Source organism: Parus major, chromosome 6, assembly GCF_001522545.3.
Source record: "Parus major isolate Abel chromosome 6, Parus_major1.1, whole genome shotgun sequence".
In the NCBI taxonomy this organism is placed as follows: domain Eukaryota; kingdom Metazoa; phylum Chordata; class Aves; order Passeriformes; family Paridae; genus Parus; species Parus major.
In genome coordinates, this window is record NC_031775.1 from 22,739,457 (window position 1) to 22,761,968 (window position 22,512).

The 22,512-nt window shown below is 35.9% G+C and overlaps 1 protein-coding gene across 3 annotated transcripts in view; it reads right to left on the reverse strand.

The window, feature by feature from the left end:
• The window catches only part of CFAP43 (cilia and flagella associated protein 43), a 42,281-nt gene that overhangs the window by 10,099 nt on the left and 9,670 nt on the right, over positions 1–22,512 (reverse strand). For 2 of the 3 annotated variants that reach the window (XM_033515503.1, XM_015632780.1), the window contains exons 6-27: positions 20,356–20,506; positions 18,397–18,459; positions 17,386–17,465; positions 16,577–16,708; positions 15,710–15,826; positions 14,533–14,613; positions 13,581–13,729; positions 12,452–12,555; positions 11,340–11,480; positions 10,403–10,572; positions 9,511–9,663; positions 8,907–9,037; positions 8,058–8,208; positions 7,073–7,141; positions 6,254–6,331; positions 5,670–5,795; positions 5,129–5,233; positions 4,347–4,463; positions 3,516–3,722; positions 2,387–2,593; positions 1,174–1,263; positions 379–456 (exon numbers count right to left, since the gene is read on the reverse strand). In XM_033515503.1, the coding sequence (XP_033371394.1) occupies positions 379–456; positions 1,174–1,263; positions 2,387–2,593; positions 3,516–3,722; positions 4,347–4,463; positions 5,129–5,233; positions 5,670–5,795; positions 6,254–6,331; positions 7,073–7,141; positions 8,058–8,208; positions 8,907–9,037; positions 9,511–9,663; positions 10,403–10,572; positions 11,340–11,480; positions 12,452–12,555; positions 13,581–13,729; positions 14,533–14,613; positions 15,710–15,826; positions 16,577–16,708; positions 17,386–17,465; positions 18,397–18,459; positions 20,356–20,506 (2,700 nt within the window). The remainder of the gene's footprint in view (positions 1–378; positions 457–1,173; positions 1,264–2,386; positions 2,594–3,515; positions 3,723–4,346; positions 4,464–5,128; positions 5,234–5,669; positions 5,796–6,253; positions 6,332–7,072; positions 7,142–8,057; positions 8,209–8,906; positions 9,038–9,510; positions 9,664–10,402; positions 10,573–11,339; positions 11,481–12,451; positions 12,556–13,580; positions 13,730–14,532; positions 14,614–15,709; positions 15,827–16,576; positions 16,709–17,385; positions 17,466–18,396; positions 18,460–20,355; positions 20,507–22,512) is intronic. The other variant, XM_033515504.1, reaches the window with a different exon arrangement.

The window sequence follows — 22,512 nt, forward strand, 5'->3', positions numbered from 1 at the left end:
GTACAAGCCTTAAATCAAAGTAACATATATATTCTGATCTGATATATATATATTGCTGTGATCTGTTACTTGCATCAGTAATTTTAGTGTATATATATTGTGCTAGACTCACTAGCTTACAGAAATTCACTAGAATTTGATATTCAAATACTACTATCAGTACAAGATACACCACATTTTCTGTTTGTACACAGGCAGTAAGGATATTGTGGTCTTTTTTTGTGTACGCTCTCTTGTGGACTCTATCTGGTCATAATGCAATTCTACAGTTCTCCAGCCTTCTTCTGTCACTAAGATTGGAGATATTTGCTGGTTGCATTTCACATTGCCAGAAGGACCCACAGGTTTCCTAAAGGACATGGCAGAAACACATCTCACCATTTTCAAAATGTCTTCCCTCCTGATTTCCAGCACTCCACCCATCATGTCATCAAGAGCACGCAGTCTTTCATCGTCCTGGGAAGAACCACAAAAAATACTTGAAGGTACAAAAGGAAGTGTAGCAATTGCAAGTTTTGGGGATGGTAACAGTGTTCACCTCTGGATTATTCAGCATGTCACTAGCAGGTTGATGCATTTCGGGGATGTGTCTGAAACAACCCAAGGGTTTCAGTTTTTTCTGGTAAATAGATACTCATATGCCATTTTGGCAGTTTTGTAAAGAACACAGGCATAGGTTACTTCTGGCCAACTGACAAGCTATGATGATGGAAGCTGTAATTATGCATCTATTTTGGGGCCAGAACCATCTTAGTTTTTTTTTACAGATGCATTTTAAAGCCAGAGGAAAGCATTACAGTCTTCTAGTCTGAACAATGGACAACAGAGGCTGCTGAATCTACAAACGCAACCAATCAAGCCCAAAGGTCTTGACTGAGGAGTAGCATGAAATTGGACATGTATCTAGTTCCCAGCCACCTGATATGATATTTTAAATTGCCCCTAAGCACGTGTTTAAAAACTGTGAGTCTAAGACTCTATCTTTTCTACCTACAGCTGACCTATGTAATTCTGATTGTAAATAATAATAAGAAGGAAAAGACACATGTCATCATTACCTACCAGTTTAAATTTATTCTCCCATACTACATTACTGGAATGTTTCAGTGCTGCATTAATTAAATAAGCCAAAACAGAGACAATGGCCTGTAAAAGGGATACATCTTTAATTACCGTAGCAGCAAGGCGTCTTTCCATTTCAAGCCTAGCCAACAATTCTGCTTGTTCCTTCTCCTCTTGAGTCATGTATTTCTCAGCTTTAATCTGAAGGTAGAAAATGAAGTTCGTATCAGGATTCTTTTCTCCAAATGTGATCACAGGGACTAAACCCCTTTGGAAAAATGGTGGTCCTGGTTTTGGCTGGGATGGAGTTAATTTTCTTCCAATTAGCTGGTGTACAGTGCATCCCACAGCCTGGGGATTGGTGTGTTGGTGGTGAGCAGTTGTTTTTCTTGGGTTTTATTTACTTATATTTTTATTAATTTTCTGTCAGTTATATTTATGATTATGTTTTAATTGCATTAATTACATTATGACTATCATTGTTGTCATTATATTTTATTCCAGTTAAACTGTTCTAATCTCAACCCACGAGTTTTCTCACTTATACCCTTCCAGTTGTTTCCCTCACTCTGGTGAGATGAGGCAGTGAGTGAGCAGCTGTGTGGTGCATAGTTGCTGTCTGGGGTTAAACCATGACAATGGTGTAACACAAATTTTCAATGCTTGCTGTATCTGTGCTCTATGACAATATTCCTCAAGATGAAAATTCTCCTTTTGAACAGCTAAAGAAACTACATTTAAATAACCTAAAATATAAACCACCATCACTTTTGTTGATATTAGTTGTGTTTTGTATATGCCTTTTCTTACAGTGGGATAACATGGACTGGTGAGAGAGCAAAGGTAAATGGGAAAAGATTGATCACATGAGCAAATAAGATCAGTGGAATATATTGCATAAGAACTATGGTGTTTCTTTGTATATAAGTAATTGAATTTATAAGTACATTACTAAGTATGCTTTAATACTTAGATTTTTAGTTTAAAACTACTTTGTTTCAAAATGGCACACAGAGAAAACAGAAATCCTTAACTATGGAAGCAATTCCTGAAAGCCCAATTTGAATGTCAGGAACAAGAATTTCTATCTAATTTATGGGCCTTTTGGAAACTTTTAACAGCAATAAATTGAGTTGGTATACATTTTTTCACTTCAGATTGACTTATTAAGGCTTTTCTCCTTAAAAAGGAAAGGAAAGAAAATGAACCAAAAGGATGGTTTTTAGTATACAGACACATCTGCTTGAACACAATGTTTGGAAATGAGAAGAATTAGAGAGCTGGGTTTGAATGGGTGAAATACAAAGATGCACTTTTCAGACACCTCTGAATCCTGAACAGTGAGTGCTCGCTCTGGCATCTCATCATCTGTAAGGACTGGCTCCCACACTTCCTCCTGAAGTTCAAGCTGTTCCAAGATTTCTTGGATCTTCAGGTTTCTTTCTTTCACTCGTGCTATCTCCTGCTCCTTTTTTTGTACAACTATGTCAAATTCCTCATTAAAAGCAGTTTTCACTTTGTAAATGATGTCCTGGAATACCGAAAAAGGAAACAGCAGTACTGTTCAGGTCACATCCACCTGTGTTTATACACTACTCCTCAAGCCATCAGCATCATGAATGTGTGTATTTGTGTCTGACAAGGAGATAAACTGGTAAACCCATTTTGTGAAAATCCTAAGCACAGAATTCAAGCTTTGTTAAATGGACTTAGGCAGATGATCTCTTTTTTCTTTTTTTTTCCCTAGAAATTTTTGTTAATTTTCTTCTACACATTTGGTATTTAAGAAAGAGTCTGAAAGAAACATGCTGCTGCCAAAGCTAGATAAAAATTTAGACTGTCCTCTATTTGCTTTTTTTTGTCCCTCTTCAGCTGAAAGGAGGAGCTTCAAAATAAAAATATGTGACCTGCAAATCACAGGTGCAGGGAGGCAAAGGATATACTTTCCTGATGCAACCTGCAGTTTCAATATGCTTCCATGTGATTCTCTGTCATATGTAAGTAAAATGTGCCTATTAAACAAATAAACATTGGAAACTGACTTTTTAAGAACATCAGACCTTATAACCCTCTTTAAAAGCATGTATTCTTAGTGGATAAAAATTTCTTTTAGCATAAAGAATTGATCTCAACAAAGAAAAGTAGAACTTTAGAGAGGGCGAAGCATATGTCTCTCTTACTGTATCAATTTACTAAAATGCACCATGAAAAGGATACAGATACCCTGAAATTGGATAACCAATTTCATGAAATCTTGTTCTTCCAAACCCAAGCTGGCAAATCCACAGCACTATGTGTATTTATCAGCTTTTGTCTCAGTTACTCAGAGACTGGTGCAACTCTCCATTGTTTAGTGTCAGTATGTCCAAAATAGTCACAGTGGCTATGACTGCTGTAAAAACCAACAGATTCAAGAGTGTCACTGCAGTAAGAGAGATTTCAGAAGATATCACCTTCAATAATATTATCTGATTGAGTTTCTGCTCCTTGGTATGTAAGTCACATTGATGGTATAGGACAGATGTGTCCCCACCATACTGAGAGCTCAGGCTTCCACTTAGGCAGTGAGGTGCACCATCCTCATCCACTTCTGCTGCCTTCTCTCCTTCTTCCTCAGATAAAGCAGTCTCAGAGTCAACCTCAAGATTTGTCTCCTGAGCCTGCATATCAGAAACAGCAACTGTGTTAAGTTTGTACATGATCCAGTGGCACACAAAGAAATAATTTCTAGAGTTTATATTCTTCAATTAAGCTCAGTGATCAAAATAATATCAGTTGAAATGATTATATGTGGAATATTGGGTCCATTTGTAGGTTCCCCAGTACAACACTGGGAATACTGAATTAAGTTCAGTGATAGGCCACTAACACCAGGAAAGATTTTAAACATTTTATATGTGAGGACAGACTGAAAGAACTGGAATTGTTTACCCTTGGGAAGGAGAAGGCTTGGGGGGTTCTTTTTCCTGTGAAGGTTATCAAAAATGAGAAAAGGTAGCCCAGAGAGTTTATGGATTCATTCACCATGGAGATATTCCAAGGCTCACTGGACATAGCCCTGAGTAAATGCTCCAGGAATGCATAAATAGATAACTTCCAAAGGGCTCTTCTAACCTCAGCTATTCTGTGATTATCTAAGATTAGTACTTTTTTAAACAACGTTTTACTTTTATTTATGTTTTTAAATTTTTTTTGGCCAACTTCTACAGCAAGCAAATGGGCCTTAGGAATGTAACTAGATAAAGAAGTGATAAGATGCCAGCACAGAAGATCATGATCTGTACCTTAAGATCAGCTGTCCCGGTCTTCTTTAACTGGAGAACTTTCTTCAAAGTTTCCAGCTCTTCTTTACTACGTTCCTTCAGTGGATAATTACTCACTTGACAATCCACATGGAAGCACTGCTCAAATTAATAAAAAAACCCAAAGTAAGAAGTTTTTCAGAATGCTTCTATCAGTTCATTTGTTCAATACCTGAATGGTAAACAGCTACAGACTGCTTAAAATCAGGAATAAAATGGAGGATCAATTAGTACAGACAATGTATTTAATACAGTTTTAAAAAATAATCTACAGGTGCAGTCTCTTTATCCATCCTTGTCCACAGAATTAAACCAGAACTAGTTTGTTCTGGGTTTTTTTTTTGTAAAATGACTTGGTCTTTCACTACCCTTCGGATAATCCAGTATCATCAATTTGACGCATCTACCTCCATTTAAAGTAGGCAAAATCAGGGTTAAATTTTGCCTTTATGTTCTCTGTAGCAGAAGTCATATGTATTGACAAAGAAAAATAGTATTTACTTCTCCTTTTAGCAACAGTGTGTAAATACATTGTCAGAGATCAAGGAATTAAAGAGTTGCCTATCTGCTTATCAGCACTATTTTCCACCTTAGAAAGTAAAATTCACCAGGCTCAGACAAAATTAACAGAATAAAAGATTTCCCTGAGCATTGGGAAGTAGTTTTTCCCACACCATAAGCAAATCAGAAATGTGTTATTTTGTCTCCATAACTTAAGGAATAAATAAACTACTGCAGAAAATGTCTTAGAAAGCAGAGGTTACCTTAACTGCACGTCCTTTTACACACATGACATCCCAGCACTCATATTTGATTAAGTCCTGCAAATAGCAGTGGAATAAATTCTCCATCTCAATCTCCCTTCTTGCCTTTCAAGACACAGAAAAGAACAGGATGTGGTGCAAAGTAAAAATATATGGACAATTTCCATTGAGTTACTGAAAAAAGACTAACAAATGAAATGAATTATCCAATATTTCCTCATCTTAGACTATCAGCACTATCTTCTCCAAAAACTATCTGCATAGTACTGAAGGCATCGTTTTCCATGTGAAGAAAAGCATCCTAGGACTTAAGCAACATGCCCAAGGCCACAGTGTGAGATTTATAGTGTCTGGCATAAATCATACTCCCACTTGCCTTGTCTGCATCAGCAGTTTCACCTGCTTCAAAAAGTGACTTTAAATACTTTTGTGTTTTTCTGCTTCTCAGAATTGGACAGCAAATTTGAGATAATCCTCGGTTATTCACTTATTTTTCTCCTTTCCACTGATAGTTTTAAAATGTTCCCCCATTCTGCCATACCCTGGCCACGTCTTCTTCAGCCTCTGCTTGCACTCGTTCCTGTTCTTCTAAATCCAGGTTGAATTCCCAGTACTCGAGTTTCTCAATGTCTGGTACCTGCTCATTTTCATGCATCATTTTCTGAATCTGTTTTTTTTTTTTTTTAAATATAAGGAATAAAAAGTAATTTGAATGTGAATAGAGGAAATGCTATTTTTAAAACCATAGAACTTGGTATCAAAGAAAATAATTTTAATTACCTGCACTTTTAACTGCCTTATAGGAAGAAGCAGAAGAAAAAGGAGAGGACAGTCTTTTCTATAATGGAAGATTGTTACACAGGCAGAAATTAGCCTGCTGAGGGAACAGATAGTTCAGGTATGAAGGTGGTACAAAATATCCATCTGGAGCAAAGGAAACTGAGAAGCAGACAGTAGCTCCTGGCAGTTTCAGCACTGGTCCCTGAAGAAACACATCTCTTTAATACCTGTCTGCTCAGAGTTTATGACAAAAATGTAACTGAGCACTAGAGCTCACAGCCATAAAATAAGTGTTCTTGTAAACAAAATGGGGAAGCTGAGCCATTACCCTTGTAAGAAACTCACAGTTTCACGCAGCTTTTTCATTCCCATTTGCAGCTCTTCCTTCTGGTTAGCAAACCTCCGAGTGTCTTCTCTCATAACCTGACACACAATAAATGCATTGTTGAAAAGCAAAAAAAAAAAAAGGCAAGAGAAAAAAAAATACTGAAGCAATCACAAGGACTATTATCTGTACAGAAAATAAAATGCCAGAGGGGTTAATAACTGAAACTGACACAGCCCTAATTCAATAGAATGATCCTCAGAATTGCACAAGAGAAAACAGATTTTATAGCCAGGTCACACTGTAAACTGGTTGTACAGCAATAGTGCTTGAAAAAAAGAAAATACTAAAGAAAGACGTAATTGCAAGTGCAATGCTTATAGACACATTGAACTGCATACAGCCTACCCCCAGATTTTTTCAATCCTTAGATTTTTCATTGTTGATAATTTTTATTATTTTCATTTTTCATTGAGTAACCTGCTTGGTTTCTGGTAATAATCTTTTGTGCAACTTTTTGACATTTTTAGTATAAAAAAATCTTTTAAGTTTCTAAAAGCAGAGAATTTGAAAGGCTTTTTTTCCCTTTGTTTTCTTTTGCTTATTCCTTGTGTAGAAGTGGTGTTTTGGTTTTCAGAGCTCCTATTGTGCTACAAACCTTCTCTGATGTACTTATAACCTTGGTCTAGAATTCCTAAAAGTCTAGATTGCAATGGATAGAGAGGTCCAAATGGAGAAAAGCTTTCGAAACTAGATCCCTTTACAGCAAATACTTTGGAACTCCAAGTAATGACCCCTGACAACTCTAGTTTTGATTAATACTTGTTCTGTGAAAGTACCTTCTGTATTTTCTGGCCTATCCATGTCGTGTCATCGGTATTTGTGACGTTTCCATCTTCTTCTGTCACCTGTGCATTAAAAGATTTCAGTGGTGCCTTCTGACATTTATATTAAGGCTATAAACATCTAGCTCAGGTACTTAGAGAGCTATCACCCTGAAAACTCAGTTTTTCAATCTTGTTGACATAGTTTCTAAAGACTTTCCCAGGACAGTAACTGTAAACATAGATATGTATACATTCTTTCTGATACACATCTTTTGATGGACATCTCTCATGGCCAGTGTGGTTGGGAAGATGTTATCCTGACCATCCAATCCCTGGCCATGGTCAGAAACCTATAAATTCTGAGAGAAAAAATAAAGTTCTCTCCTTCCTTCACCACATCTCGAGCTGTGTCCATGTGACTCATTTCGTGTCCAACAGCAACAGAGAGCGAGTGAAAGAAAGATGGAAATGAAAGAAAAAGTGGACTCCCATTAGAAACACCACCACCACCAAATTAGAGTGTTATATTTTTGTTGCTAACCAGTCCCCAGATCTAATCCTGCAAACCCTTGCTATTATGCAAAGCCTTTTGACTCAAATGATTGACTGGACTAATCTATGTAATCTCTATTTTGATTGATTTCAATAGAAAAACATACAGTTAGTAACACACAATGTATAGCAGTAACATCACACTGGGAAGGACATGTAACTTCACATGAGGAGAAACTGACTTTCACAGAGTTTTTTGTGGCTGAGGAAACCAAGTGAAACTGAAGATGTGAATGTCATCTTCTTATAAATATCCTATTTCTTTGATCATACTCTTCTACAAATTACTATTTAAGCATATTCAGCCTATCCTCAGGGGTATTCTTTCATTTTAACAAAAGGATCAGTGTATTAAGGGCAATTTTTATCATGTACAATTTTAGGATAATAATCAAACTTTTTTCTCCCCCATAAAAATAAAGAAAGCACCATAAAATTTCTTTACTGGAAACGATTTTGATGTGGATTCTGGGTCAAACTTCCATTCTGCCATAGATTTTAAAACAGAATTTTCATTTGAAGTAGACTTGTTCAGTATATTAAGCAGAGATTGCCAGTAAAGAGCAGCTTCCTCAACTTCAGTTTCCTTTATCTCCCTGGTAAATAGAAAGCAAATTGATGTATTTTTTGTGTATTATGGAAAAAGACAAAGTATTAAATATTCTTTATAACACAATTATTAAGTTGTTTAAAAATGCATAGTCAGTATTTTTTGAATTGTTTGAGCTCTAGAACTGCATAATTAAGTGAACTCCACAGAAGTAAAAATTCTGAAAGGTGCATTACCCATATAAGAAATATTGCTCTGACAGAGTCATCTTTAATCTATGTATCTAACTGAACATCTATTTTCCCACAGAAAAGCTGTACTTTCAAGTGTCTCCTACTCCTAATGTCTGCTAAGAGCTCTCTATAGCCACAGTAGAATTCCCATTAAAGCTGAGATGTCTCCTGATTGCTGAATTAAAATAGTATTGCAGGAGATTACACCCCTTACATCCCCAGAGAGCCCTTTCCAGAGCTGATTTGAAAATGATAAGAAGTATCAAGCAATACTTCTCCAAAGATATTCCTATATCTTGTGCTGCAATCAGACCCAAAGTGTGAGACTTTTCCTGAGCTAGAGAGGCCAGACTGCTTCTAAAGATGAGAGGAATTACTTTATTTCTATTCAATTCTTCTTCTTACTTTAAGACTGAAAAAGGAAGTCTGGAATCACAAGTAGATGCAAAAATGAATCTATCAGGATACAAGAAATGACACAATCAGTATTAGTCTGCCACTTTATACATACTTCCACTTCAGACACACCAGGGCACAATCATTTTCACCGTTAACCAGGATGAACTTGCCATCCAGGGAGAATACCATGGATCTGATTCCCCCTCCTTGATATGACTGACAATGCTTTTGAGCAAGTATATCCTAGAGAAGTCATAGAAGCAGTATCAGCAAATACATTTTTATAATGGAATATGTCTTTAAATTATTTTTATGATTTAAATTGTAAAAACATTTTAATGTGGTTTTCTTTATTATTTTTTGATAAAAGTCAGTCCAAAATGGCAATACAAAGTACATAAAATACTAGGGGTTTTAAGTTTAAAAAGTTTGACTACACATGAGACAAGTTTGTAGCATATTGATTTTGCAGGAGGTAAGAACAGTAGCAAAATGTAGTACACTAAGATTTACTGAAGAAGGAAAGAAGTGGTTTGTATTATTGTATACACATTCATGATAAAAACAATTGTCTTGTATAATGGTATGCCAGTTTTCAACATAATTTTTTCTCAAACACCTTATATACAAATGAGGAATTTACAGTTAAAGAAAGTAATTTTCACACTTTTTTCTCATGTAAATCAAACAAAGCCTTTGCCCAGACGCCCACCTACCAGAGTAGAAGTATTGTAGATAAACAAAACACCATCCTTGGCTGCTGCTGCCAGCCACTGGCTGCTGGGTGATAAACAGAGCAAACCTGATCCAAACTGTTTGCTAGGAATTTTTTTTTCTGATGAAAATACTGATGGATCTTCCAGCTTATTCTGCCAAACAAGCAAAAGGTTAGGAGCAGTTCAGATGATATCTATGCCATTTTGAGAAAATTAATGAGGGGTTTGTGGGTTACCACATGCATTGCAGTTTAAACTGTTGTTGGATTACTGAGCTGAGGAAGTCGTGCTATTGCTGTGCTGCTGATTTGCTTCTCATCTCTGCAAAAAGGTCTGGGTTCAGTTTGAGCCTGGAATTTCTTGGAACCTCAGAAAGGATGGGACATGCTAAGGAGGAATCGTGACCTTTAGAATTCACCTTTTTATCTGCCTTGACTCTTAAAGTGTGGGAGACCTCTGAGCTGCAGAGAGCTGCAGTTCCTCAGCAGGCAGTGACAGGGGCTTCCTGAAGCCCCCACTGCTTCACTGTGAGGCTGGGCTGGGTTTGCATCTGAGAGTCCTGGGCTGACGTTGGCTCAGTCCCTTCAGCAGCTGCATGTCCAAGTTACTCAGCAGACTGCACAAACCCACAGCTCCAGCACAGAATCCCCTTGTAAAGTGCCTGCAAGCTGTGTGGATTTTAAGAACCAACATAATAGAACAAGGACATTATTTTTGCCAGGTTTCTGAGCAAGTGCTAGAATACTGAAAGTTGATGAGTATGTATGGAGTAGGTATTTTTAGTGGAGAGAGGATTTCTTTAAGATAATACTCCCCTATATTAATTTCATCTGCAGCTTTTTTTTGCTGGTATTTAACCACAACCCAAAATAATGCAACTTCGGAGAATTACCTCTTCAGAGAGGTGGTATTTATAGATGAAAGGTGCAGAGGTGCAGTAGCCATATACAATGTTATCCTTCAGTCTGACTGCTGAGCTCAAAGGGCAATCCAGATCATATTGCTCTTTTTTCAGGTCACTAGCATTAAACATTCCTTGTTCATTCACATACTTATCATTATCTAAAAAATTGACAAAAAAAAGGGAGGAAGAGGCATGACTACCACTAATACAGGTGCTTTGTCTATCATGTAATTATGAAAATGATCCTCAGCAAGGAGTGAGCACAATGTCAGTTTTCAGGGAAATTAAGATAGATTTAACACCAACTCAGTGAGTTGTGCTGATGCAGCACATTGCCGTGAAGCAGAGCTTTAGCTCTACTGGCTCTAAAGAAGTACCAGAAACAGCTTAACCACATTGATGGGACTATTTGCACACACTAATTTACTCTGCTTCTTGAGTATTATGTCAGCAGTGCCAATTAGTTTGCATGCAGGTTCATGTCACCATTGCCTCCACCTAGAACTTGTTTTAGGAATCTCTGTCATGAGGAACACACAGGCTGGGTGGTATTGGTTAAAACACTGCAGTTCACATCTTCAAAAGGGCATGTTATTCTTTTTAGTTCCCTAATTTGAGCTTTAAAGGGACACCTGAAATTAAGACTGGCAAGGCACCTGATACAAAATTGAAATGAAGACAATAACTGTAGCTCTTCATCAGCTTTGAAAATAAAGCCCCATTTTATGTACCTAAAACTAGGCACAAAAATAAGTCCAACATTAGTGCATATTTAAAGAAAACACTCACTTTGCTGAAAACTATAAAACTGGTTTTAGAAAAGTTTGTAAAATGCAAGCCTCTTAAAAATTAAATGTAAGTAACTTGCAAATCCGACATTAGGCTTATTGCCTTAGAAAATATTAGTATATATTTCAATTTTTACCTGTTATGATTGCTGAAGACAGATGAAAAATTTCCAGTCTTGCTCGTTGGACCTCTGCTACATTAAGAAGTACCATCACTTCAACTAAGTCATTCTTTATGTCAGAAAGCACAGAAAGATGGAGCACTTCGTCTGCCACTACTGAAGCAGGTAAGGAACATCAATGAAACTGTTACTGCAGCATGGTAACATTGTTTTTACTAAGATACCCTGTGGCACAAAACGAGATCCCTGTTCTGAGCACAGCTCAGGAGTCCTGCATGCACTCAACTCCACTTGAGGCACTGGGTGCTGGGAATCCCTAAGCACCAGCACATTATTATTATATTAAATAATAAAATCTGAATTTCCATCTAGCTTGAACTGTAGCAACTTTGAGCCTATTTGCTGATAACTGCCACATAAAGCACAAACCCTCCAGATCATGAGAATATGATCAGGCAAATTACAAAAGTTATTTAAGGAGATATAATGCTGTTTGTGAAAACAATTAAAATTATAAAATATCATCCTTTATACTTATAATTATGGTGAATATTGATACACACAGATATTGTCTGTAAGAATATGATTTTTGGAAAGATAAATTCACAATTCATTATCATATTAAAATAATATTTTATTCCTTACTATCAACAAGCAAAGCTGACAATTTCAGCAGTCCCCATTTTAAAGATGTCTGTGGCAGAAATTTGTAACAGGAGATTTCACACAATGATCATAACAGTTTTTAGTCCAAATTCTCACAAAGTTATTTAGTTCTTTGTCATCACTATTGCTTTAGTGCTAGAGTTGTGATCAGTTTGTCATCTAATCAATTCTTTTCCCTGTGACCTATACATACTCTGAAAGAAAGGTAATATTGGTACATTTGCTAACTAAAATTACAAAGGGAAAAAAAAAGCAAAAAAACAAAACCAATCAACCAGACCCTCCAAAACAAAAAACCCCAAGAGGGACTCTGGCCCTTACAAAACAGGTGGGAAGAATATGTTTAGTCCTCCAAAAAATCAGTAGAATGAAGATGAATGGCTTAGCCTCACTGACTTTAAGTATACTTAAAATACAGAAAATAGAGAAAAGAAAATAGTTAATATTGTTACATGTATTACCTATATATCCCAGAACTTGGAATAATTTTGATGGACGAGCATCTAGAATAAAGATGTGTCCTTCTGTAGCTCTTGCAATGAGGAACTGGCCACTCTGATCATAACTAGGTAAAATGCAAATCCAAGTAGAAATCAATTCAATACAGTCCATAAAAAGAGTCAAATAATTTCACTCTCATAAAAGGCTGACTTGACTGAGTGCATAAACATAAATTTCAGCTTCTGGGTTTACAGGTTTAGGGCCAGACATAAAGCCCAGTGCTATGAGTGCAGTTTCTAATTGACTGGGTGATCAATCTCAAACTGATCATAGTCCACAGCAGTCTGCATTAACAACTTTGTTAAGTCAGAATTTCTTCTACATCTGCTTTTTTAGAAATAAAACTATTACACAGATCCTGATATTATTTTGAAAAAACACACCTTTGCATTGATTTAATTTGGAACAAGTTGCTTTCTGTATCTATTTTTAAAGTTCTGTCTTATTCAGCTGTGAAAAGGGATACATCTGAGTCTCAAATAAAAGGCAGATTTATATTAAAGTTTAACAGTTCAAAGTCCATTCTATCTTTTTCAAAGTAGAGTAAAACACTCAGATTTTTCAGTAACTGGGGGTGGGAGAAAACCCAACCAACAAAATAATCCAACCGAACAAAAAAAGCCTTTTAGATCACTAGAGTTACTTACAAGAGGACTGGTAATCTCCAGGACTTTAAGTAAATGAATAATTAGCAACAGTAACAAAAATCCACCATATAGAAAGAGATCACCAAAAAGCTTAATTTCACAAAACCTTAAATTTATATTCAGTGAGAAATAAACCTCTAAAGTCAGATGCATGGAATTGTTCATAGTTACTGCATATGGTGATTTTTCAGAAACTACCTTATATATCAGTATCTTTTGTGTTCAGTTAAACCTTCTTAAAATACAGATTTACTACATTTCTCTCACATGAATCCTGCTACTACCTCTTGCAAGCAATCCAGAATATACTGAAAATGTGTAGAAGCTGTTAAAATATTTAAATTTTTTATTTGTAGAATAAAAATGTCAAATTTTTTTTGTTCAACTAATATAATTGCTCAAACAATAAATTGACAATATCTCTACTCTACTACATACTTACTGCAAAGACAGCACTGGAAGTTTGGAAAGAAAAGTTCTGTGAACAACCCGTGGAGCTTCAGCTTTGGTAACATCAAGGAAACAGATTTGACCTATTTGAGTCCCTACAGCAACACTGTTGGAGGAGGGACAGCAAGCCATAGAAGTTGCCTAGTTGAGAAGTAGAAGATACTTAACAGTTCAACATATTTTTATATATTATGGTATTTGTTAGTATGTAATTTCCTTTGCTATTTAAAAGTCCCTAAAATTTGAAGAGAAAAACCCAAGTAGTTTATTTTAAAAAAACATGTTTTTAACTATGAAAATATTTAGAGACATAATTGAAATTTTATCTATCAGAACTTAATTCTGTTCTTTCCAGAGAAAAAAACAACCATTATATCCACTCTCCAGATTTTAAGTGAAAGAAGTCTCACCTAAATGAAACAGTGAGTGCACTGTTGTGTTTACAGCTGTTATAGAAAGGGATTTTTTTTCTTTATTGTGTCAGATTTCAGGGTTTGAATGCATCTTCAGGATGCATTCAATAAATCAGGACAAAGCATTAACAATTTGAAATACTTTTATCAACTCATTTCTTAAAACCTGTTTTTCATTATCAGTCAAGGCATTTAGGCATACTTTTGAAACTTTTATGTTACTCATTAAGAAGAATAAAAAAGGAATACCATAAAAATATAGATTTTTTTACAAAGATGTGCTTAAAGATGCATCATGAGGACATTTGACTGAAATGCTTCCTCTGCTTAGTAGTCAAGATAAACACATGACAGGATTAGCTCAAGGAAACATTCTGAAAGATAATCTTTAAATTTCATCCATGGGTTGCTCAAAGACATTACTGAGCTTTCCTCAACACTGATCAATCAAAATCTGTGGAATATTACACTATCAATAGAAAAATATAGAAAATTTTAACTATCAGGATATAATCTCCTGGTTATATGTACCTCAATACCAAGGTTTAGCTTGCTGAGGAAAGTTCCATCTTCCAAGGACCAAACTTGTACTTCACCTGTAATTGTTACAGACTGTTGAACAGAGAAAAACAGAGTCAAAAGAGGATGAAATAACCAAATAGTCTGGAAGTGATTAGTGATCTATAGAATATAGATTCAACTAATCACTGAGCATAGCAGATTAAGGGGTACTAGTTTCAACTGGGATTATTTAGCTTTTCATTAAATCCGGGTTCTGCAAGGAACATCTGCTTAAGGAATACTTTCAGTCATTTTTGTTCATTCCTGCAGCTTTAAGCAGAATGAGATAATTCAGGGCAAAATTTGTTAGCGTGATCAATATTAGCATTCCCAACATTCTGCCAGCAATGGACCAACCTGCTTATAATTTTATTTGCATAGGAAAGGCCTTGAGGAGAGGTGTTGTTTTCTCACATGAAAAATGATGGAGATCAAAATAATACTCGAGTTCTTCCTTTATCCAGGTAATTTTGTAATTGCACAATTACAAGTAGTAAGGTTTACAAGAGGTAAGGCTAGAGATCACTTAACATTCACACTACTCATACACAGGTAAAATTTAGCATTACCATGCTAATGGAGAACAAAGAGGTTCAACCAAATTAATAGACTATGACCCCAGGTTTTTTAGGTTGGCTACCTGGAGAATTCATGGCCCATAAATGAACTGGTGGCTAAAATACATGTCCTGCAGGAGTAAAAGACAATGGAAAGCAAGGAATTTCTAAGAATGGATGGGTGCATGAGTAAGGCCTTTGTCCCTGGACCCAGCACAGAGGTATCTCTCAGGATGTTACAATCTGTGCAGAGGGCTGAAAAGATCAGTAGCAATTGTTGGACAACATCAGTTCTCTGAACTGAATCCATCTTTTGCTCAGCTATCTTCCTGAACTATCTAAGTCACACAAATCAGCAGCAGAACCAATACAACATAAATTATCCAGCCTGCATTCCAAGGCAAGTTCTGATCTTTTTATAGACTATAGCTGACTGAATGCCATTTACTTCCTTAATGAGATGTTACATAACTGTAACAAATATCAGAACAATCCTGACTTCTGCAAGGCTTTTCATTTTGTGCCTTAGCAACACACCAGTTACCTGAAAAGAGACACTATTCTATATTACAAATAATACAATTTCTTACCACACAGTAGTTGTTCCCTGGAGTAAGAAAATCAGCTGCCAGAAAACAACTGCTGGATGTGTCCAAGAGTTTGACAGCTTCTCCACTATGGGCAGGTCTGTAACTATAGACTGTCCCCTGACAAATAAAGAGAAATAATCCATCACTGGACTATGAAATTTTTCATTAGAAGCTTCTGAAGACTTCAAAAACAAACCCCCATCTCTCTGAGCTTCACTCTGAACTTTTGTATTCTGATCTGAGGTAAAAAACGCCCAGTAGGGTTCATCTGAGTTTAGTGGATTATATTAATTTACCCTGGCTGAAGATGATATTAGTTCCTTTTAGAGTGCTCCAACTACTCATATTTTCAAGAAGTTTTGTTTCTCAAAATTGTTTTAATGAAAGAATTTAAAGACACCCAATTTCATGTTACTGCACAAATGAATAAATATTCTACACCAACACAAAACTTCATGTCTGTATAGAGAGCAATTCTACTGCAGAGTCACAGTAGATCTGATCCACCCAAGCTATACTTTTCTTCCTGTGCAGGCACACATCAAGCTTGGAATTCATTCACAGTAGATCCATGACTTGCACACATGAGAGACCCTAAACATGTACTCAACTGTACACACACAAGGATTTCTGATGGGAAATATCAACATTAGGTACTTTATATTCCACCATCTGTAGTAGATAATTGTTCTGTGCTTCATTAAAAGTCTTTCCAATTTGCAGTAAAAACACAGAATGGATTGTGTTCAGCTCTGATATAATTTGTTGCATGATTACATTAAACACTTTGTGCTAATAGTATCAGCATAATCATATAGAATCCCAGGAATATCCCATTATGTAGTGCTGTTATCTCAAATGTTGTACCTGGTCAGTGACAAGCAGCAGACTGGTGTAATCAGGAGAAAATATGAGGCTGGATATGGGCTGTGAGATATCAGCACAGATTTTTATCTCATACTGCAGATCTTTGATGTGATAAAAGATTAAAATGCCTTCCTGTGCAGAAAAGTACAAACACACATGAGGTCTATGTCACTTATACTATCTGGCAAACTGAACTGCAAGATCTTCTGAAAATCACTAGAGCAGTAGTTTAACTGCATCCCATCACCAATGGTGTCATTTGTCTTTAGTATGTTTAAATCAAAAGGACCCTAAACTGAGATAATAAATCTGTTGAACATTAAAGCGTTCTTTAATACAATTCTTACAGACAGTCCATGTTTGATAACAACAGACTTTCTCATTAGATAATGCTTTAGATTTCATATTTTTGTTTTTGAGACTGTGTAAGAATATGTCTCCCACTTAAGCAGGAATGTACAATGGCGTTGTCAGATTGGATTTTGCACAAAATAATTTGGCAATTCTATTGTCCATTTCCTCTCCTTTCTTATTTTTCATCCATCCTTCTTTTCTGTTGTCAGATAAAACTAGGATTGTCCTCTTTTATTGCTTCTTTGAGTACAAAAATGGAATATTTTCACACTCTGCTCCCTTGTGTCAAGCCTCTAACAAAGTAATATAGTCAACACCAGAGAAGAACTTTCTAGTCCTTCAACCCTTCACTTTTTCCTAATTCCTGTCTTTGCAGTGAACTCTGCAAATATATTCCATTTGAATGTAGATTTTAACACACCAAGAGTTAGTTAAAAGCATAAAGGATGCCTCACATGTCCAGCTGCATACAGTCCTTCATTACAAAATGCCATGGCAAGTAAAGCTGTTTGTTGCAGATTGCCTGGTTTGCCACCTGAAAGCACAATGCAAACATAAAATATCAAATTTAATTCATTTCAAAAATATGTTGCAATTCTAAATCTGGGATAATTTACTATTTATTTGTGAGTAAAAGGATCATAGAGTCATTTAGATTGGAAGGGATTCTACAAGTCCTCTAATCCAACCTCCTTCTCAGCATAGAGCCGAATTCACGGAGAACCAACTTCAAAGTTGGATTATATTGTCTAGAGTCATATCAGCTAAGGTTTGAATATTCCCCAAAATGGAAATTCCATATCTTCTCTGGGCAACTTGTCCCAATAACTGACTACCTTCACTGTGAAAGTATTTATTTCCTAATATATACCCAGAATTGCTGTCAATGCAAACTGTGTCCTTTGTATCTTCTCTGTAACCTTTCACTGGATAGCTAAAGCAATAGTAAAATCACTCATTTCCTTTTCCTCAGGCTGAACAAACAGCATTTTCTCACACCAACTTTTTATGTCATGTACTAAGACTGTAACAACTTTTGTGGAAAAGTGCTGAACTTCATCCAGTCTTTTTTGTACTGTGCTGCCCAGACCAAAGTGTTTGAGACAAACCCCTAAATCCTAACTCGGATAAATTATGAGTGATTGAAGTTCTAAAGAAATGCTAAACCTAAGCAGTAGGGAACCTCTTCTAGCACCACTTATTCCAATTTAAATTAGAACGAACAGAAATTCTTTCCACTGCCACTGTTTCTCCCGAGGCTTTTAATTTGGCTGTCACTTAGCACAAAAGCTATTAATCTTTTGTCATGTAAACACACATAAGATTGCCAACAATGTGTCTTACAGAGGCCTGTGTGAGATGAGTTTTTCTAACCAGTGGCTTCCAGCTGTACTCACATATTATTACTCCCAGACATCAGCAGTGCTGCCTAAAAATCTATTAGCTTCATTTGAACATGGAAATACCTTTCTTTTTCTGCACTTCTCTGCGAATATAGGACACCACATCTGCTATTTTCTGCATGAACTCTGCACAAAAGAAAACAATTTATAATGTCAACTTTGTTTGTAGGTCAATATTGCAATACAAGTCAGTTGTATTTCACACAAAAAGGCCAGGTTCAGTATGCTAAATGAAAAAGCTAAATGAAAAATGTGCATTCTTCCTCAGTATCTACCATTTCTGCTATCTATGCAAATGAGCAGGCACAGTTCTGTTATTCAGTTTACAGCTGTGAAAAGGAGATAACATGGACTTGGCATGGAGAGTGGTTCAGATACAGATTTATTTTCCTTCTAGTACCAAGTTATGGTGTCCTTATTTCTAACAATGATTTTTAGTATTTTTTTTTATACACTTACAAGGAAAATTCAGCCACTCTGAAAGCAATGCCTAAGTGAAATGTTGTGGCTGCTTATGATTCTGTTTGTAACACCTTATCAGGAATTCAGCAAGTGCTTAAAGCTGGCCATGAAATTAAGCATTCTGCTTAAATAGATACAGATTGCAGGCTGTTTTAAATTAAGCAGAAGCTTCAGCATAGAAGTATAAATAGAGAGCATTTTGTTATACAGTTTTAGGACAGGACTCAAAGATGAACACACAGGCCAAGAAAAAGCCCAAATGGCCAATATTCTTGTTGCTTCTACTCAACTGACAAAAACAATTCTGGTCACACCTCAGGTTTTTATTTCTTGATGATTTCCAACCCTTGATTTGCTAAATTTAACAGTCTGATAGTTTAAAAAGAGAAATAATACTGGTTTGTTAGGTTGTTTTAAAAGCAGCCTTTCATTTTGGTGTTAGCCATCAAAAATGAAGTTGGGGTACTTGCTGTAGCTTAAAAAATCATGTACTATATGTAAACAGAAGAAAATAAAATGACCAGATTATCTATTACTATTAATTCAGTGTTTGTTAGGGAAACAGCTCTATGCTAGGGAGAAGTATATTCCAGTACTCCTTCTAGGCCTGACCAAAGTATGAACTTCATGTACACCATAGGTCTGACACCTTCCATCCCATCAAAGGATAATGGGGTGCAGATTGCCTAAGGAACAATTTTTGCTGGCTGTGTCTCAGCATCCTCCATTTAGAAGCCCTCTGAATGGGCAGAAGAGGGTAGTGGCACTTAGCAGAGGAGACACCTCAAGATTCTCAGAAAAAGAAGGTCTGAAATGGGCTTCCCTTGACATGAAACTTTAGTCAGTCATAGCCTGCTAAAGGTCCTCATGAAGAAAAGACAGGTGGAAATACATATAGGGCACACAAACCACCCTGGTCCTCCTATCCCAGAATAAACTAAAACCAGACTTTTTTGTTTGATACCAAAGATATTTTCTGTTCACTCTATGCTTCATATGTTCTGCAGTAAAGCCTGGCAGTGTTTGCAGCCTGTTTTCATTATGAAATGTTCTATGTGAGAGCTGGCACTAAGAAAGCCAGAAGAACCCTCAAAGATCACTTCTAACTTTATCTATAAACACAGCAAATGAAGACCATCCAACATTCCATGCAAAATAAAATACATTACTGGTACTTAATAGTAAAAATAATACTGCTATTGGTACTACTATTAATAGCTGATATATTAATAGTTTAATGTTAATCTAGTAGGGCTTGTTAAAAAGATCTGGAAATCATGGAAATATAGTTAATTTTATAAGTTTTGATGTATTTACAGTTTTTGGGGTTTTTTTCCATGAAGAAAAATGAAAGTCAGTTATTGGGTGTTAAAAACACCCCCAGAGAATATCAAAATACATTCTCATATGTTTACTGTACTAATTAAAAAAATAGAGTTCTACAAAACAGCTTTATAATTTCTGTAAGATACCCAATAGAAGAACAGAAGAAAGCACAAAAAGCTTTCACCTATCTACTTTCTTCCCTGCTTGAATGAAACACACTCAGCTATTTCTTACCAGGTGGAGCTTTTTGTTGAAGAACAGAAACACTGTATTCCTCAGCATCAATTACCAAAACGTATCCTTCTTTACAGCCCATGTATATTTCTGAGGTTGCAGTCCAGCAGTGGGCAGTGGGATGCACTGAATTCTTAATACAATTTCTAGGCTACAGCATGAAAATAAACAAGTTTAGTCAACAATTGACAAATACCTATACAAGCTGTTATATACATTTCAAGAGAAGAAAAAAAAAATAAATCATTACTTCATAGAGTCTGACATCATTTTTAACATCAGCATTATTTTATTCAGTCATCCCTTCACTGAAGCCAGTAATTTGACAAAGAACGCTCTCCAAAAAAGTATTTCTGGAGACAGTGTTGGAGAACTCACTTCTTCCTCTAGAAGCTTGTTTATATGATGAATTATATTTTCAATTAAAACTATATTTTTTTAAAATTTGCATTTATATGGATTTATTCTTCAGCACTTGCATCTGTTACAATTTTATCTCTAGCTCAGAAATCCCTCCAGTATCTTCCCTATCCTCACCAAGATATTAAACCACCATAACAAGGGCATTTCCCAAACTTTTAATGATAGAATTATGATGAAATTTAACACACTGAGTCCCTAGAGGGTTCTTTAAATGTCAGAAGGGTCCCAATTTAAATGGTTGCTTATTATGACCTCACCACAACAAATGCCTTTCAAACTGCTTTTTAGAATATTCTTCCACTTTATAGCCAAAACGTGAACATGTGATTCTTGCATATCAGGCAGTACTAAAGCACATTTTGTTTGCATAGCTTATCTTATTGTATAATCCAAATTGCTCTGTAAAACAGCTCTGTCAATCTTTGTGTCTTCTGCAAATAACTGCTAGAAATATCTCTGACATGGACTTCCCATGTGCCTTGAATTTCATTTCACTAAAATAACTCTCATAAATCTGTCCTCCATAAAACACAAAGAACAGAACTTCTCCAGCAAATATTATTAAAGACAGAGAGTGGTCTGCTCAGATACAGCAGTAACAGAGGTCATAAAAATACCATGACAGAAAGAACCAGATTAAAGAGAATTCAGGGAGGGGAAGAAGCGGACAAAACACAAGAAAACTTTGGGAGAACATTTAAAAGAGAGGATTCAAATCACTGTGCATGTGTGCAGAAGTCGTGAGGATCACTAAACAATATGATGGATGAAAAAAAAAGAAGGTTCTATAATTCTGTAAAACACCTGCTGTCTCACTAAAGGTTCTATAAAAAGAGGAAATATGGATGGACTTGTGATGAAAACACAGGACAGAGATTCGTAAGTACCTACGTTTTGTTAGCAAAATATACCAAGCCCTTGTTATATGGTTCTGGGCAAGTAACTTACTTTCTATTTATGCTTGCAAAGCATTTTTAGTTTCTCAGGGGAAAAATGTTACAGAAATAAAGTATATTATTTACTTTATAAATCAAATATGGCTGACAGTAAAAACTTTATAGCAAATAGGACTTTACATCACCCAGAGAAACATCTAATATAGGCATTTTCACTGATTTTATAAAGCTTGAACATCACAAATCTTTGGGAAGCTTGTACCTGAACTTCTGCAAAACAGAAGCTTTCTGGGTAAATACAATTTCTGCAGTGTTCCTTGATGCAGCTGCTGCCATGACTGTCTTTACACATAAAAATATACCAATCGTAGGATGAGATTATGTAAATCCCAAACCAGGTTGCTTCTTGGACTGTGCATTGGTACAGTGGTGCATAATAATAACAACAACAACGATAATAATAATAATAATAATAATAATAATAATAATAATAATAATAATAATAATAATAATAATAATAATAATAGTGCTGTCTGTTTTTTAACTTCTCTCCCTTTTGGGTAGCACCTCATCAGGGAAAAAAAAAAAATCCATGATGGATCCTTGCCACAAAATGTTTTATAAAAAGACAATGGAATAAAATTGGTGCTAGAGATGAAATCGATTCAAGTGGGCTTGATTGTCCCACTCTGCTCTGCACTGGTGCTGCCTCACCTTGAATATTGTGAGCAGTTTTGGTCACTGCAATATAACAAAGATAATAAACTGTTAGAGAGTATCCAAAGGAGGGCTAGGAAGACAGTTATGGGTCTAGATGGGGAGCTGTATAAAGAGCAGC